The following is an 18,073-nucleotide window of genomic DNA, read 5'->3' on the forward strand; positions in this document are numbered from 1 at the left end:
CGTAGGGACACCAGGATGAGCTCTGCCATTACATCTATTTACTCTGCTTAGACCTGCACGTAACCGAATGGTTTTTATTCAGCAGCCCCACCTGGCTGCCCCTTTTGAGGGGCACAAACCACACCAAAAGCAAGTGCCAAGAAGAAGAGCGATGCCTGGGCACCCTCTCTGCCTCTGGCGCGGGAGCGTCCTTCCCCACAGCACGAGGGCTGTGGGAGGGAGCAGCTGTAAGCACAAAGAGAAGAAGCTTTAGAGAAAGATCTACCTGTGTTGATGGGAGTCTTCTTCCATGCGGCAGCGCTGCCCTTGCTGACAGGTCTCTCAGCATGCTTACCTGGCCTGCTCCCAAGTGCTGCTGCAGATGATGCATTCTGCAACTTGGGTGACTGGCTAAATGCATGCAACACGCCCCGCGCAGCTCCAGGGGGACCTCGAGACATCTGGCTGGAAGTCTGGCAAGAGAGCAAAGGGTGAGGCAGGCGCAGAGGATTTGTGTCTCTCAGTACTCGGTCAGTCTTTACCAACCCTCTCCCTGGATGCTCCTGCTCATTGTAAGCATCTCCATACACAGGCAGACCTCTCACTCCCCTGTCCTCAATAACTAGTAGCTTCCTTCTTTCAACTCACAGCAGCTTCCATCCTCCCACAATGGACAGGTGGTTTTACAAGGCAGGTGAGACCCAGTCCCTGTCATGGGTGGGTTCCTGCCATCCCCTCCGAACCTCAGGAGCAGCCTGTGCATTCCTGACCCAAGGTCTATTTATTTACTCTGGTGCATTTGGCAGCAGAGTACCATGTGCCATTTGGTACATCCTAAAGAAATCCAGGAACAGGCTTTGCAAGCCGTGAGTTAAGCACCCTGGATAATCTGAGTGGCTCACAGAAAAACACCTCTCCCTGTTCTTCAGGTAGAGAGGTCGTAATTTAAGAATCAGGTCCCCACTCAACACAAGATGCTTTCACCAGCCTGGTTTTAAGCCTACACCCAAACCCACAGAGTTAAACCAGAGCCCACTTGTGCATCAGTTCTGGTTGCACACCAAAACACATGGGCCTGCAGCCCCTGAGGCCTGGTTTCTGCTGCAAGGGGCCGTACCTGCTTGAGCGAGTGGTGCTGCACTATCGGGTCTGCCTTGGTCTGTACAGGAGAAGCCGTCTGTTGCAGTATCCTCTGCTCGATCTCCTGCTCCTGCTGCAGTGCTTTCACAAAGGCAGCCTTCAGTCGGTTAGTGTGCTCGGCTTTCAAGGCCTTTTTCTGGTTGGAGGTCATGCAGGTCTCACACATGATGGTTCCGTTCTTCTCCTCCCTCCAGCGGCAGGTGAAGTCAGTCTTACACTGAGCACACATGTAGGGCTCGCGAGAGGACACGGCAACCGAGACTTTACCTGGAGAACACAACCACCAGCTTAGCTCTGCTGCACGTGGGGGCTTTATGAATGAATAACTGAGTAATTCTATAAATTAATGATACAATGAATGAATAATTCTGTAAATGAGTAATACTCGGGGAACCTCAAGGAAAAAAACAACCCAGCACCCAAAACAAACCCTTCACTCCCTTCAATCTGGAGCCTTTTGCCTGACTAAATCTTTAAACTGCAGCTCCAGCCCTTGGATACCAGAATTTAGTGGTGATGGACAGACAAGTGGCCGACAGGAAGCCAACAGCTCTGGGGAGAACTGGATGCATTTTGGAGAGCTCTTTACCATCAGTGCCTAGACTATGAGAAACCCCAACCCTGTGGGATTTCAGAATGATACAGTTAGGATAGTTTGAGAAGTACCACAGATAGCAAATCCAATGACACCTTCATCCTGCCACACCCACAATGCGTTGCTGCCTGCTCCTGAGGTGAAGTCCAGGCAGCAAAGATCCCCCCACTCCCCTCTGAGGACCGTTTTTAACACCCTCTCACCTTGAGTTTCCAGCAAATTCTGCACCACTTCTTCCAACCCCACTAAGTAAATGAATTCGTTGTTGGCTGCACTGGGCAGGAAGTTCATCTCTGGTGCGGGCGGCTTGGGAGGAGGGATCTCCAGCAGCGTCTTCTCCAGCTGCTTCCTCAAGGCCAGCTTGGCAGCGGCTTGCCGGCTGGCCGGGGACTCACTGGAGTTGACGATGGAAGCGGCGCTGGTCGTGGTAGCGTTGGCCTGAGCGGACGTCACAGTTGTACCTTTGATTGAGGTTGGTGAAGCCTGGGAGGGAACAGGACACAGCTCAGCCACAAGCGGGTCGGTGTGCCCGTGTCTGTGACACGCTGCTCTCCAGAGCAAGGGAGGGAGGGAGAGTGTGAGCCCTGGGTGTGTGAGGAAGGCTGGCTGCTGGGAACCAGACCAGACTGCCTGCTTCCAAGTGTTATTTTAGTGTGTGACCCAGCAGTCCACAAGACACAGGCGACCCGTGACACCGTGCCTCCTGCTGCACAAATGACACCCATTCCTTTCTCCTCCTCAGCCCACAGCAACCTGGGGCACTCACCTGCGGGATGTTGACGAGCAGGCTGGTGTTGGGGACGTTGGCGACGCGGATCAGACCCTGCTGGATAATTCGCTGCCCCTGGATCTGTACGCTGGGGACCGATGCCCGCGGCGCCAGCAGCAGCGGGGGCGGCCCCGTGCTGGAGTGCTGTCGGATGTTGTGGATTTGCTGGGAAGACACAGAAATGGGCTGATGGCAATGGTGCCGTGAAGGATGCCGGGGCAGGGGGATTAGATAGCGGGAAGGAAGGGGTGGGAATCAAATGGGATGAGACAGTGGGATGAGGGGAGGCAGGGAACGCAAAGAAAGCGTGGCAATTAACACCCATGTCAAGAGGCGATGCTTTTCCTTTTCCCTTTCCACATAACGTAACGTGGAGAGATGCTCGTATGTGAGGCTGTCACTCCACGGCCAGAAAAGCTGTGCCAAAAATCTAAGTTTCTCTCTAAACACAGAGCTGTGACACCTGCTGCACCTCAAAGGCACCAGGAAAGCTGTTCCTCAGAACGGGGCTTCTCCATAATCAGAACAGAACGAAAACGAAGCGCCAAATTGACCTTCCTCCTCACTGCTGGCTAAGCAACAGATCGAAGCAGACCTTTCACTGCAAAATAAATCCTCATTTAAGGAGAAAATAAGATTTTTCCTGGTGTGCCAGGGAAGCTGTGATGTCAAAAGACCGAATCAAATGGAACACTGCTTTAGTGACACTGCTGCTTCTGTTACAGGTGATGAAGACCCTGCAAAGCTGCACTTCCAGCCTTCTAGCCAACTCATTTCAGCAGCTCTTACTCAATCATGAGAATGACACAAGGGAAAAAAAAAACCAACCCTGAGCTTTAGCATTTGGAAAGGTGAAATTGGTATGACAGGAAGAATAATGGGGGAAGGGAAAAACGAGGGATTGTGTTTCATCTCCTCTGCTGCTGCTCTCCTAAAAAGCAGGTGAAGCTGGAACCCTTTCACAGTAAAGGCAAAGATACACCTTTGCACAGGGAAGCAGCAGTGCAGGTAAGGCACTAATCCTGCCTCAGCACAGGGTTTTTTTCAGGCTTCATGGGAAGTGCTACGGGCCAGCCCCATAAGCAAAGCTGGAATGGCAGGACCTTTCAGCAGCAATGTATGAAGAAATCCCAGCAGGAACCTCCCAGGTTCCCTCCAGACCAGCCAGAAGATGACTAAGGAAGATGCATTAAGGAAAAGCCCAGCGGCTCCACACAAGGCAAACACTTACCTGTGCTCCTCTGACAAGAGGCGGCATCACTATCTGCGTGTTCTGCTGGGTTCCCAGCTTTGAGGAAGTCTGCTGGCCTCCACGGACCAAGGGAGGAGGAATAACAGTGCCTGGTATACGTGTAGAGGAGGTCTGCAAGACAGAAGGTGGTTTACTCGTGTTGTTTTGCCCTGGTACAGTTACATGCATGCTCTCTGCTGCTGCCTGGCGTGCCGATACGGGGCAGTATGACACGGGTAAGGACATGCAGCAGCCTGGCTACATGCTCAGGGATTGCTCTCCCTCACCTTGCACAGAGCTGAAAAGGCAAAGAGAGGTCCTGAACCCTTCTACCCACCCTCCCGCTGCTGAAATCCAGCAGCTCAAGAACTGTGGTACTGAGACACACTGGAGAGGCTGCCACAAGCCCCAGGTGAGAGCTGGGGGATGCAGTGTTGGTCTGGAGGTGATGGGAAGAGACGGCTAGTCTGGCTGTAGTGCAGTTAAGTGTTTGAAATAGAATGAATAAAAAAGTGTATTTTGGCAGGGGGAGTACGAGATGGGAACACAGATTGGTGCCTTCAAGGAGAAGCACGGGGCACAGAGACGCTGGAGACGCAGGGACCCAGGGATGGGCGTGTAGGTGGGGAGGGAAAAGAGACAGGAAAGGGGGAAGCTTCATTAAAAATAAAAGGAGTCAGGCTAAAGGAATCTGAAAAACTGCTTCCCGTGCTTTTTGGGCTGCAGACTATCAAGTCCTCCAGGCTCCTCACCACGCTGTAAAAGGCACAATGCTTCCACGCATCGCCTGTTTCCTGCACACCACTAACACCAAACACGATCAAGCCTGAGCAGCACTCACTGCTCAGAAGCGACACACCTCTCCATCCTCTTCATGGGGCTTTCCACATCTTCCCATTTCCACCCCCCCTCACCCCCCAAGCCCCAGACTGGTCATCATCTGTGAATTAAGACTCCTAAAACCACCGAACCTCCCACTTTGTTGAGCTACCGCGTGTACAGGCGCACACGTACGTATTGAAGCAGGTGGGAGGTTTTATTCCCTTTGTTTATGCCTTTCAACTGAAGACCAAATGTTAGAGCTCAACTCCTACGCACAGGAATTAGTAGAGTTTTTGTAGTCAAGCAAAAGCAGACGGAGGTTAATTTGCCCAAACACCACAAATTAGAGTAGCTCCAGCGCTGGATCTCAGCTCCCAGCCCTCTGCTCTGTCCCACTGGAGCTGCACTCTGTTTGCTGAGGGTTTAACTTGTGGTCCAGTTCCTCTGAAAGTGCTGTCTTCAGTGGAGGCAACTCGCCTCGAGGAAGGGATTACTCCAGCCGACAGATCGCTTTAGGCTTCGTGAGCGCTTCCCAAGTGGATATAGATACAGCACATCTACCCCTGCCCTCCAGGACAGCCTTCTGGGGGACGTCTGAAATGAACACTTGCTGTTTCCAAGTGAAAGCATTTTGTGATGAAGCCCTTTTGAAATTTTGTTTCGAATTAGCCCAAGGTAAATACCCAGAAGTGTTTCCAATCCAAAGCAAAACCAGGCACAGAAGAGGAAGATTAGGCTGACAGATGCCAATTGCCTCTGCTGTTTCCTTTTCTCCTTTGCCTTCCCCAAGGCTTTCCACCCTTTCATTTAATTTAGTCTGAACCAAGATCTTTCCGACCATCAGGTGCCATTCAGCTACGGAGCCAGAAGAGAAAATCATATGATTCACTCAGCTCTTACAGTTAATCACACCGAGGGCACAATTAACTCTCTGGAGGGTACGGCAACAACATCCTCTTGTGCCAGAGGTCGTTAGCACTAGTGGGGATGTATTTATCAGCAGAGTGGATTGGGATGCCCAGCCATGGGAAAACAAGCTTACAAGAGTTATCTGTGTGTGCCATCCTACTTCCATCTCCCACCCCAGTGGTTCTCTAAAAGCTTACAGCGGGGTTTGTGGGAGTTGAAGAGGAAAATTCCACCTGGCTCCAAAGCCTTTACTGCGAGCAGGACTGTCCTTCCCTGTACTGCACACCTTCCTCTCTGCTCCTTGCCCTGAACCTGGCAGCCTGGCCCACCCCACTGACCTGGAGGGACGGCTTGCCGGCAGGAACACTCTGCGGTCCCCGCACCAAGGGCGGAGGGGTGGCCACAGCACTCCCAGAGGAACCGGCAGGCTGGAAGAGGAGAGAAAAAGAAGAAAAAAAAAAAAACAAAGAAAAAGAAAAAAATAAAAAGAAAAAAAAAAAGACCAGAAAGAAAGCAGACGAGTGTGAGGGTGTAAAGCAGAATTACAGACGTTACGGGAATAAAAGCGTTTACCTCCTGGCACCTCAGCAAGAGAATCTTCAAAGGCTGCGGTTTGCCCCCTCCCCCAATCCCTTTCTTCCTCCAAGCATCTCAACATGCATATTCAAATGAGGAAATTATTAGGTAGAGTACAGGTGAGATTGTACCAGGGAAATAAAGAGTCTGTGTAGCAGCAGCAGAGCAACGTGGCAATCTGTTCCGGCAGCCTCAGCCCAGAGCCCACCTCAGCCTTGCCCACCATCACTATTATTCCCAATTGACGATCGAGCACAATGCAAAGTGTTGGGGGGGGGAACAAACAAAAAAGAGTTTAGGGAAAAGAGTTCAGATATTAAAGAGTGGTTTAGGATCTGCCATTTCCCCCCTAGTTAGTTCAAACAGCCAGAGCTCACTGCTCAGCATTCAGCAGCCAGGTGAGCAAGGCAGGTACTTGCAGGAGTTTTAATCCCATCTACTGAAGCCCTTGGAAGTCCAGGAGAAGAGAGGCCAATAAACCAACCAAACCCAGCCAAGGGAGCTGTGCTGCTACCCATCCGCGCCGTGAAGCGCACGTGAACCTGCACATCACCCCCACTGCACAAACAAGTGATAAAACCCCCATCCAGTCAGCACAGCTGCAAAGTAACACCCTTCAGTTGCCATTGTTACAGATACTGGAAATTCAGCCTATGCCTGATAGCAGCCTGTGGGGTGTTTGCACACCCCCTCCCCTCCCACCTCCTCTGCTCTCATCCTCCCACCCTGCAGCTCTGCCCGTCAGCGCCGCGCAGGCAGCGAGCAGCCCGGGCACGTGCTCTACAGAGAGGCAGATGTTCTGGGGTTTGGGTTTTTTCCTTTCTTTCCTTCAGAGGAAAACATTTCTCCTCCCAGCACCGTGGATCATGGATACTGCGTGTGGGTTTGTGAGATGAGGGGTGGGGAGAAAGGAGGCGGGAGGGAGCTCGGGGAGGGAGGGCTGAACCTTTCCTTCCAGAGCTTGCCTGCATTTTTTGGGATGATGAAAGCGTGCAGCAAACCGCAGGCTGACTTCACCTGGGAAGACCTGGAATCCAGACCTGGGCTTCTGCCACACAGCACAGAGTGCAGCCCTCAGCTGCCAGCCCCCACAGCTCAGGCTCCCAATGCTTTATCTCTACCTCACAGCATGTTTTCATCTGCAGCAGACTCCTCTGAACACACTCAGCAGCCTCGCTAAGGACTGGGGAGCGGTTAATAACTGGAAGCACATCACATTCCTAAACGCACCTGGGCTTTATCAAAAAGGTTTTCAGCTTTTGAGTAAGGCTGGTGGGATAAACTGTCGTCTTGTTTGGTCTTGGCAAGACCAAAAAAACACCCGGAGTTCTACAAAAAGGAATCATTACCAGGATAAACCACTGTGAACTTCATAAGGACTTCATGAAAAGGCAGCTTGCAAGTACAGCACATCTCAGTGATGTTCTGAAGCTTGTGGTGACTGCCACAGTTATTTATATATTCCCCACACACACATTTCAAATGATGGGATGGTAACTAACTGCAGGAAAACAAATACCTTCTGAGTAGTGGTCTCCTTCTGGATTTGGCTCTGCCGTAACTTTTTCAATAGAACAAGCTTGGCTTCCTCTAACCGTAGCTCTTCTTTTAGTTGTTTAATCATTCTCTCACGCTCCTCCGGACTGCTCTTCTGCAGGGCCAGGTAAGGGAGGGGGGAGAGGGAAGAGACAGACAAGTTATGACAAGAACTCACAGCACTGTAATTGTCACGTATGTCTGAGTATAACCACCGTGTCTCTGACACATGGACACACACCGAGTACGGAGAAGTCCAAGGCAAGAGAGTCTGTGTGAAGTATTTCCACTACCAAAACAAGTGAAACAAACAGTCCAATGACAGATCCATGTCCTGCTGTGCTGAGCCAGGGACACTGCACCCACTCTGAAAACAGAGTGCTGTCCAAGTGTATAATAAACGAGGAGGAAAGAGCTTGGGAAAAGCCACCCAACCAGCCCAATCTCAGCCGTTAGCAGCTTCAAGGTTCCCTGCTTGGGAACCCACCCTTACAAAACCACACACCCACCCAGCCCTGTGACTGCAGGTGCCTCTGTGGGGCCAAGTGGTAAGTTCTCTCCTCTCTGGATGGCACCACTTAAGGCGTTAAGACACCCAGACTCACCATGAGCGCCTCCGTGTTGGTCTCTTTTAATGCTATTTTCGTTAAACCATTCATTCTAGGGCTAGAAGGTTCATTGTCAGATAACACTATCACATCCGGTGAGGGGACTCTCTTTTCTCTCTTTATTTCACTGCAAATCAAAAGAAAAATACAGGTGAGTTAATAAATACAAGAAAACAACTCCCTCGTGCTGTGAAGTCACGTTACCTACAACCTCCTGCTAGATTAACCCTGAGCCTCTCGACTCCGAACAGACACGGGCGAGTTCAGTCACTGTTCTCCCTGTGGATGCTGAGCTTCCCAGTACAAAAAACTGCCACCTGGCAAGATGCAGCCACAACACACAGTGAACTCCTGCAAACTCCAAAGCTTTTCCACCAGCACATTCTCCTTGGAAAACACGAGGCTTCCCAGGGCTCTGCTAGCAGTGGGGCAAGACCCTGTGTCCCTGCCTAACCCAGGGCCAAACAGCACATTAGAAGAGAGGCAGGGAGTGAGCTGTTTGGCCCTGGGTTAGGTGTATATTGGTTTTAACTCTTTAGCTGGCTTTAAGGCTCTGTGTCTCGAGCGATGGCTGCACCTCCCACCCCAGTTCCCAGCACTACATCCCCTCTCAGCTGCGATCATGGTACAAGAACAGAATCTCCAGCGATGTGAACCAAAAGGGACAGAGATGACGAGATGTGACAGGCACCAGTGCCTCTCCTCTGCTGCACAAGCTGCTGACTGTCAGATCACCTTTGGTACCAGGATTTGGGATTCCAAACTAGGAAGTGTAAGTGTTTCAGAGCAAGGTTTGGGCATGTTATTGCCGAGAGGTTTAGCAGGAGCATCGGAGGAACAGGACAGCAAAGGGCTGACAGCAAGGGCTTTGAGACAAGTTACCGGTTTATTTCCCTTGTGACTCAAGGCCAGGAGCAGTAACCCTGCAGCCTGCAGCCAGACCCTGATGTTACAAACGAGACAAAATGCATAATGAAGCCAGATGAAGCGAGTCATTAAGTGTGGTTTGTGTTAGCCACGAGCAGGAGACGTGGCATCGGAGCTCTGTGCTTTTACACATCAGGCAGTTACTTCCTAGGCTGAACAAGAGCTTCCAGCACTGACTGACAAGCTACACTGATCAGGAATTCAACGATTAACAGCCATCAATCCTTATTACTGTATTCAGTGATGCTAAGGGTATTCGCACGGGTAGCGGCACTGAGGAGCTGCGTGCCCCAAGAAGCCACACAGCAAATGCTCAGGGCTGGTCAAGCGGTGTTTTGGGTGTGACCAAAGCAGCCTCAGGTACCCCAAACCCCCGCTGTTCCAACACCACTTCCATGTGAGTGAGGAAAAAAAATAATAATAGTAATAATAAGTGTCCTCTAGAGGGCACAGCAAAGCCAGCGAACTGCCAGGGGCTCCACAAGTGCCGAGCCAAGTACTTCCAGGTTCCTCCCGTACCTGGAAGCACCGGACTGGCCCTGGGAGCTCTCAGCAGGGAGGGAGCTGGTCGGGCCAGGCTCTGACTGTCCGGATGCAGCTCTCCGGGCAGCGGTGATGGGTGGGCACGCTGGGAAGGCAGCGATGTGTTGGGAGCCTTTCGTGGGTGGCAGCCGGAGCGGCCCCGCACGAAGGACCAGCTGGAGTCAGGCACTGTCCCTTCCTCCTCCAACCCCAAGGTTAAATCCCCTGGGAACAGCACGGACAGTGAAGTGACCTGGGGAAACATGGGGATTGGAGCTCCTGGCGCTTCCCACCTGAGCACACAGACACGGGCTCTTCCCCAGCACCACCCGCGTCACGGTGGGGAGGGAACCGCCGAGGGGCCTGTTCGGCCATGGATGCCCACGCTGCCCTCCGCGCGGGGATGTGGGCAGCCCCCAGGCCGTCCTCCACGGGGATCTCAGCACAACTCGGGAGCTGCCAACAGGGCCGGGTTACAGCCGCCCCGCTGCTCCCACCGGTTGTTTCCCCACCGGCAGCACTCGAACCGGCCCGTTTCGGATGGCGACGCCGGAGCTCCCGGCAGCGCACGGCCACCGGCGGGTCACGTGACACGCGGGGCACGTGACCTGCCACGGCAAAAACCATGGCAACGGCCGGTCCCAGCCGGTGCTGCCCGGCCTTCATTTTGTGAGGTGAGGTCAGGCTCAGGTGCCGGCATAGAAAATGGAGCAGCCGTGCCCGGGGGGGGTGGTCCCGTCACCCCCTGCCCCACCATGGGCCCATGCCAAGGGCCAATGGGAGAAACGGGGGGAAAACCAAAACAAAACCAACAACGTCCCAAGAGTCACTGGACTGTGTCATGAGTCCTTCCGGTGTCCTCCTGGCTCTGCTTTGGGGCTGGGCGAGGAAGGGCAGTTGGAAAATGATGCCCACCGGCTCCCAGGCTCGGCCAGGATACAGCAGGGAGGGAAATCTGTACCCTGAGTGGCTGAGCATCACTGCTACCAGTGGTGCCATCGACCAGTGTGCGTTCATCAGCTGTCTGAACGCTCCTCCAGAAGAAATCCCTCCACCCAGGTTTCGGAGGAGGGAGCACACCCCACCAGCCAAGCCGGGGATTGCTCGGCTGGGCAGCATGGAGGGAGAGTGGCCATTCCTGCTCCTGATGCACCACCCAGCACCTGCTCCAAATGCTTCTCCTCAGCCCCCATCCAGGGCACCGGGACGGATGCTGGTTGCTTGGCTGAGCCAAGCATCTCCCGAGCCCTTCCCAAGATGGACCACCGGCTCCTCCACTGAGGAGCTGCTGCAGCCCAGATCAGAGATCCCCACCGCTGCAGGGGGGGACACCCCCAGCTACCTCCTTGCACCCTGGGAGGGAGCAACATCCAAACCAAGTGTCTGTGTGAGACACCACAGCTTTGCCCAGAGAGAAAATAAAAAGCTGCCCGAGCTCCTCTGCAGGACGGTACGAGATCTGGAGCCAGGGGATCAAACCTCACCCCAGCAGCGCCGCAGCAAACCCCATCCTGCACTCAGGCTGGAAGCAGGAGGAGACAAGACCTGATGGTCCTTCACCTAAGAGCTCCACCAAACCCCCTGCGACCTCCAGGCTCTGTAAGACATGTGATGACATTCCTGACAGCTACGTTAAACGATGCCAATCTAATAAAAGCCATGTTGGAAACCACCACCTTCAGAGTTTAACTATCACCTATTGCCACAAAACCCATCTAGATCTATCCAGGACCACCCAACCACACTGGTTCTGAGCCTGACAAGCAGCCTTGCAGAGGAGCAATCCCCTTGAAGGGAAGGGAGAACATATGTGTTTTTTTAAAGGCAACACAGAGTGACCCCAGCAACGACGTCGACTCGTGCTGGGCATTACAGGACCCCTATTCCCAGCAGTGCACAGCGAATGAGGTGGCACAACACTGAGCTCCAGAAACACAGAGCAGAACCCTGCACAAACAGTCCTCCTTCAGAAAGGAGCTGGCTTTACTCTTCTGTTTGCCTGGGTGTCAAGCGAAAGAATTCGAAGCAGATGTTTCAAAATAAGACAGACAATGGAAATATCACCACTTTCAGAAAAATACTGCCACCAGCAGTTAATAATTTGGGATAACTGCCCTGATACGATGACCTTTATCCTCCAAAGCACATCCTTTTGCTAAATAAAGGCACAGCTCCATTATTCTCCCTTCAGCTTTCTTAAGTGCTGCTGTCTCAATCATCTGGACTCTAGGCTAGGAGATAAAAGCAGGGCTGATGCCCAGTTACATACACCCCTTTAAGCATCCACAGCAACAAAACAATTTAACAGAGACCTCGTGGAAAGTTTGTGTAAGGAATCAAACACAGACCTCCCAAGTCACAGAGTACCCCAAGAGAAGGGCCACACTTCCTCTGATACCCTCTTTGAAAACCTCAGAGCTCAAGGACAGAGGCACTGCCTTGTTCAAGCATTTTCCTTGGAGCATCCTGTAGCAATTCAGAGCACAACTACTACTCCAGGGAAAAAAGAAAAAAGCCACAATCACCAACCAATCCCCTCTCCTTCCCCAAAAGAGCCGCTTTCTCACAGGGATGCAGTGTGTTTATCTGTTGATTTGAAGGGAAGAAGAGGGTCAGGTGGCTGAATCCAGCCTTGGAGGTTGGCTTCCACTTAGCTGAGCTAGGGGGAGATGAATCAAGTTTTTGTCTTCATGTGTCTGAGGTCTCAGGTACCTTGAGGTGGGCTCAACTCTAACAGACCCCCCCCCCCCCCAAGACAAAAGTTTATGACCAAGGCGGGCAAAGTCTAAACACCAGTCAGAGAAAGACACCCAGGAACTGCCCACTCTGGCAGAGGGTTTAATGTCAGAGGACTCACAACATGAATGAAGGAGCTGCTGTGCTGCAACAAGCTGCCTCTGCATTTGCTCACACTGATCCAGCAGCATCACACAAAAAGTAAGCCTTCCCTTTACAGACCAGATCCTATCCATGCTCTAAAATGCCCTTTTGCTCGCTCTGCCTGAGAAATAACAAACCAAAAAACACCCCAACCCAATAAAATCAACGTGCTGCTCACCTGGTTACAGCTACAGAACCTCTGACCCACAACACAAACCCCCCACTGCAGAGCCAGAGCCCTGCACAGCCCCGTCCCACGGCACCCACGGACTCTGCCCATCTCCAGGTAACCCCTGGCAGCATCACAGACCAAAGCTTCATCTGCATTAGCAAACCTGCCACAGCTTTGCCTCAGTCCATTAACCAATCTCTTGTACACCCTCATCCAAAAATACCTGGCAGGGAAGGAAGACAAACAAAGGAAGGGAAAGCAATGCAGTGGGGATTTCATTCCCCTCTCCCTGTGTCCCCTCCTGGAGCTTTTACATCTACAGGAATCAAAGAAGCAGCGAAGGATCCAGTGACTGCGGCGTGAAACTGAAGCAAAACAAGCTTCACCCCTTCCTCTGAACACAAGGGAAGAAAAACTTGGATCAAACTCTATCTGCACGTGAAGTACAACTCCCCAAGCAACTGGCATCAGGGTTTTGTCACGATATCCTTCGGTGCAGCCATCCAGGGAGACATGAAGTACGCAGGCTGCAAGGGAGACCCACAGTGCAGGGCTTTGGATCACTAATGGGAAGAGGGGAGCCTGTCACTCCTCACTGCTGTGAGCACTGATCCCAGTAAACTCCAGTAAAGCACAGAGTTTGGCCAGCCAGCACAGGCTGCATCCGAACACGTGACAGATTTCAGAGTCAAATCCATTCACTTAGGAAGTTTTAAGTGTGATTTGACCAGATTTAAAGGAAAACCAGCTCAAAACCCCAAGACCTTAGCAGAACAGGAAAAACCCCAACAGATCAACACAAACCCCTTCGAAACACCAGTTCAGCATTCAAACCCTAACAAAAACCCAGAGCCACTGGGCCATCTTCCATCCAAACCCATTTCTATCAGATGCTTGTGGTCTCTGCCAACCCCACTGTGAGCACCCCAGACATCAGCTGCTTGGCCCAGTGGCTGTGGAGGCGACTGGTTCATGTTGTTTGGTTCAGGAAGTAGTACTGGAGGAAGGAAAAAAAGCCAAGCCAACTGAGGAAAGGCTCAGAATGTGTACCAGAACCATAGATGGAGCACAGTAAATGCAACAGTGCAGCAGGCAGGACGGCCCAAGAACGGCTCCAGGAGAAAGGCCCAGCCTCAGCTGGAAGCAACTGATGCCCAACACAGGGAACTGATGGATTCACAAGGATGGGAAGAACAGGGGAGAGACAAAGACCAGAGGAAAAGGAGAGCAGGGCTTGAAGCATGGTAAGATGTCAGGCTTCAACCAGGTTTGACAGCTCTTCCTCCCCTCCAGCTCCCACACTGATGCCCATCGGTGTCTTCATGAGCAAAGCGACTGGAGCTACACGATGTGAACACGACATCTCCTCATCCAGGGGGGTGGCCTCTCCTCACTCCCACCCCATCTCAGCAGTAGGTCCAGGGTAATTACACAGCAGCATAGCTAGCTCCCAGCGCTGCACAAACACCATGCAGAGGAGCAAGGGTTTGGCTTGGCCTTGTGCGACCTCTCATCAAAGGCTTCTACCACGACAGACTCTCTTCTGTTTCTTCTGGCACCAGTAAATGGGCTCAAACCAGATACTATTTTTAAATTTAACTCCAAGGTTTAGGAAAAAAAAAACAACAAGATAAAAATTGAAGTTGAACACAGGGATACTGCCAGGTTTGTGTTTCCAATCTTGAAAATCAACTGATTTCAGAAAGATAATCCATTCAATCAGCTTTACATCACAGCTAGACTGTGATTATGCTGGGCCACCTTCTCCAAGGAAAATATTATGTTTTCAGTTCTGAAAGCATTAGGGAAGTTTAAAAGCCAAAACACCATACATCACTAGGCACGAATTTTACCCAAGAAGTTTGTAGCAGTTCAGTAATTTTAAGCAACAGCTCTTTTTTCATCTCCTCAGAAAAATCAACTGCTTTAAAGACACAGGGCTGGCGAGGGATGCGAGCTAAATCCCTCTGAAGATCCCAGGTCTGGAGAGGGAAGTCCCACAGTTAAAATGAAGAAATAAATAAAACTCCTCATGAAATGAAGATGTGCCTCCCCCCTACAAATGCCAACTGTATCCTTGTATATGCCAGGGCTCAGGCCACATCCAGAGACAAGCCTCCTCTGTATATCACAGGCATCTTCAGACCCAGCCTGCATCTGCTTGGAGAGATTCGCATCCTGAGGCTGGTCAGCTGCTCAGCGCCACGTTTCTGCTCTGGGAGTGGAGCCACACAGGGACCGAGGGCACTGCCACGCTGCAGGAGCCTGGGAAGCTGCTGCCTCACTTCCAGGAGTTTGCAGAATCACTCAGGCTCGTTCTTTTGTCATTTGAGATGACTCGGGGTTTAATTCCTCTCTGCGAGGGGATTTTATACCAACAGGCGGTATGAAAGGTGTTCCAACGTACAAACAGCATCCAAGGAGCTTAACCAAAGCCCCATGGAATTCTTCAGCGGCCTTGGGATCAGGCCTCCTCCTGGCACAGGTCTTTTCCTCCGGGGAAGCCTCTTCTACCTCCTTACCAAAACCCAATACAACAATATGGATGTGGAATACAACAATAAGGATGTGGAACTGTTGGAGAGGGGTCAGAGGAGGGCCACAAGGATGATCAGAGGGCTGGAGCACCTGCCCTACAAAGAGAGGCTGAGGGAACTGGGCTTGTTCAGCCTGGAGAAGAGAAGGCTGTGGGGGGACCTCATTGCAGCCTTCCAGTCCCTGAAGGGAGCTTATAAGCAGGAGGGGATTCAACTTTTTAAAAGAGCAGATAATGGCAGGACAAGGGGGAATGGACTAAAGCTAAAGGAGGGAAGGTTTAGATTAGATATTAGGGGGAAGTTTTTTACAGAAAGAGTGGTGAGGGGCTGGAACAGGCTGCCCAGAGAAGTAGTAGATTCCCCGTCCCTGGAGGTGTTCAAGGCCAGGTTGGATGGGGCCCTGGGCAGCCTTGTGTAGATCCAGGCCTGGAGGTTGGTGGCCCTGCCTGTGGCAGGGGGGTTGGAGCTCTATGATCCTTGGGGTCCCTTCCAACCCAGACCAGTCTATGATTCTAATATCCCGTTACCACCTGAGGTAAGAACACCACACGGGGAGAGGACGTTCTCCCATCCCATCCCCACAGGTGTTACTGTCCCAGATGCTCTCAGGGAAGTGAAAAGCATACAGCCCCTTCTCATCCAACACCCTTCTCTGCGTGTCTTGCAATGGAGATGGACACAGCAGAACAGGAACACCAGCACGTGCTTAAAACACAGCGGCTCCCAGAGTGTGCATGCGGGGGGCAAGTGCTGCAACAAGAGTTAAAATTCTAATTTATTCAGGTTTTGGTATGAGAAATCTTTCTAGATGCTCTTCAAAAAAGCAGCATGCATACCTGGGTTAATTAGGAGGCAGTGATTATGCCAAAACCCACCTTCAGATATCTGCTCCCAGCAGCACAATATGAGTGCTTGTGGGATGGAAGTCACCTGTTACCCCAAGGAGCTGCTGCTGTGCAGGCAGAAGCACCTCCTAAAAACCCTACTGAGCCCCTTGTGCACTGTCCCTTTGGCAGAATTTATGGAGGAAGTTAAAAACTATCACCTTTGCTTGGTCACGCTGATGGAAGGGGTCTTGTTTTGCACACACTGAAGCAGCACGTGGAGAAAACAATCAGGCTCTTGCTATTTCTCTTAGAAAAGCATCGAAAGTCGGAACATTTTTACAGATGAATTGCCATTAAACACCAAGCACCCTGATTTTCCTAATAGCACCCAGAAGTGCCCCTCCTCCCAACAACTCCTGTGCAGCCGATAAGGATCTGTGTTCTCAGCTTCACACCCCAAACCTGCGCTGCTCTAACACCCGAACACACATGGATCACTCCCAGAGCTGTTTAAGCCATTGTGCAGAGACAGGCAGGTCTCAGCTCCTGGATATTCCTGCTGCAACATCACCTCGTGCCCAAACCAGGAGTAAATCAGTAAACACAGTTCTACACTTCCTGCTCAATACAACGCATCTCACTGCACTATAAAACCCTAAAAAAACTCAACAAAAACCCAGGGCCACAGAATTTCTGACCATTTATCCTGGCACAGGCAGAATCTGGGTCAGAAGCACGGTGGAAGATTTGGAAACCGGCTTTAAAGCAGTGCCTGTAGATCCATATGCCAGAACCACCCAATTCACGTGCACAAGTCAAAGCTTTACATTTCTGTAACAATAAAACTCTCCAGAGCGTTAAGGAACTCTGAGTTCACGCTTTCAGGTGTCAAACTTGAGACAACTTAAGGAGGCTGGACTTTGAGACGCAAAGTCTTGTCCTACAGAGAACCACAGCAGACAGGTGCTGCCTTTTCAGAACACTCCCAGTCTCAAAATCCACAAGTTACTTCAAAACAGAAAACATCAACCTGACCCCTACAAACTGCTCTGTCAGGAAGAATCAAGCTGCAATTAACACTCTGCTGTTTTGACAATTATAATCTATTATTTTTCCTCTATCACAGCTCAATTAAACCCAAACCACCCTTTCTCACATAAATCTCCATCAGTGGCTCACAGCGCATCCTCTTTGTAACCTGTACGTGTCCCTATTCAAGAGCCTGTATCTTTACTCAGCTGCTCCTCACAGCTGCCACCGCTGTCAAAGGCTCGTGGAAGAAAAACCAGTGAGGAAGTTCCACAGAAGCAGCTGCAGAATCTCAGGTGAAGAGCCAGAGCTGCAGCACACACAGGAAGTTCTAACCCTCTCTAACTTTACAGATGGAAAGAACTTCTTCCTGGTGCTGCCTGATGGCATTTTGCTGTGCTGCTACCCCAAACGCTGCAGCACGGAGTTGGCAACTCACCTTTTTGAGGTACTCATGTCCACAGGCTCATCTCCCGTCTGCACCTCCACTTTAATGGTCGCCTTCACCTCTCCACTTTTTAATAATCCTTGCACTTTTCCAGCTCCAGGATCTGCTTTTATTTTCATGTCGCCTTCAGCAGTTATCTCTGCTCCTATCAGTCCTTTCTCCATCTTTATCTTCTTACTGTCCACATCGTTATGCGTTACCTCACGTTCTAAGGCTCGTTTCTGACTTCGTGTCCTGCATGCTTCCTCTGTCATTGTGAGGCTCTGGGGAGAGAGGAGACACCAACGAGTTAAGTACACTGGGAAAAACAACACCCCCAAGTTGGACAAAACACCTTAATTTCAAAACAGGGCAAAGTACAGTGGTTCCTGCAAAAGAAGCTCAGGAAGAGGAATGAACGTGTTGCCAGTGCGCTCGCTTACCCTATCTTCAAATACATCTCAGTCTGAAGCTATTAAGGACCCGGCACCGCTGTACTCACACGTTTTATGTTAAGTGAAACCAAACAAACAGAAAAGCAAAACAAGAACACACACACAAACCCCACCAAGCACAAAGTGGGATCA

At 51.3% G+C, this 18,073-nt stretch overlaps 1 protein-coding gene across 3 annotated transcripts in view; it reads right to left on the bottom strand.

The window, feature by feature from the left end:
* GATAD2A (GATA zinc finger domain containing 2A) overlaps positions 1-18,073 on the bottom strand; it is a 60,392-nt gene that overhangs the window by 4,867 nt on the left and 37,452 nt on the right. For all 3 annotated transcript variants that reach the window (XM_084276429.1, XM_084276430.1, XM_084276431.1), the window contains exons 3-10: positions 17,499-17,770; positions 8,163-8,292; positions 7,541-7,672; positions 3,715-3,846; positions 2,481-2,648; positions 1,918-2,197; positions 1,097-1,386; positions 266-452 (exon numbers count right to left, since the gene is read on the bottom strand). In XM_084276429.1, the coding sequence (XP_084132555.1) occupies positions 266-452; positions 1,097-1,386; positions 1,918-2,197; positions 2,481-2,648; positions 3,715-3,846; positions 7,541-7,672; positions 8,163-8,292; positions 17,499-17,761 (1,582 nt within the window). In that variant the 5' untranslated portion in view covers positions 17,762-17,770. The remainder of the gene's footprint in view (positions 1-265; positions 453-1,096; positions 1,387-1,917; positions 2,198-2,480; positions 2,649-3,714; positions 3,847-7,540; positions 7,673-8,162; positions 8,293-17,498; positions 17,771-18,073) is intronic.

Source organism: Gallinula chloropus (genome assembly GCF_964237585.1).
Source record: "Gallinula chloropus genome assembly, chromosome: 28".
NCBI lineage: Eukaryota > Metazoa > Chordata > Aves > Gruiformes > Rallidae > Gallinula > Gallinula chloropus.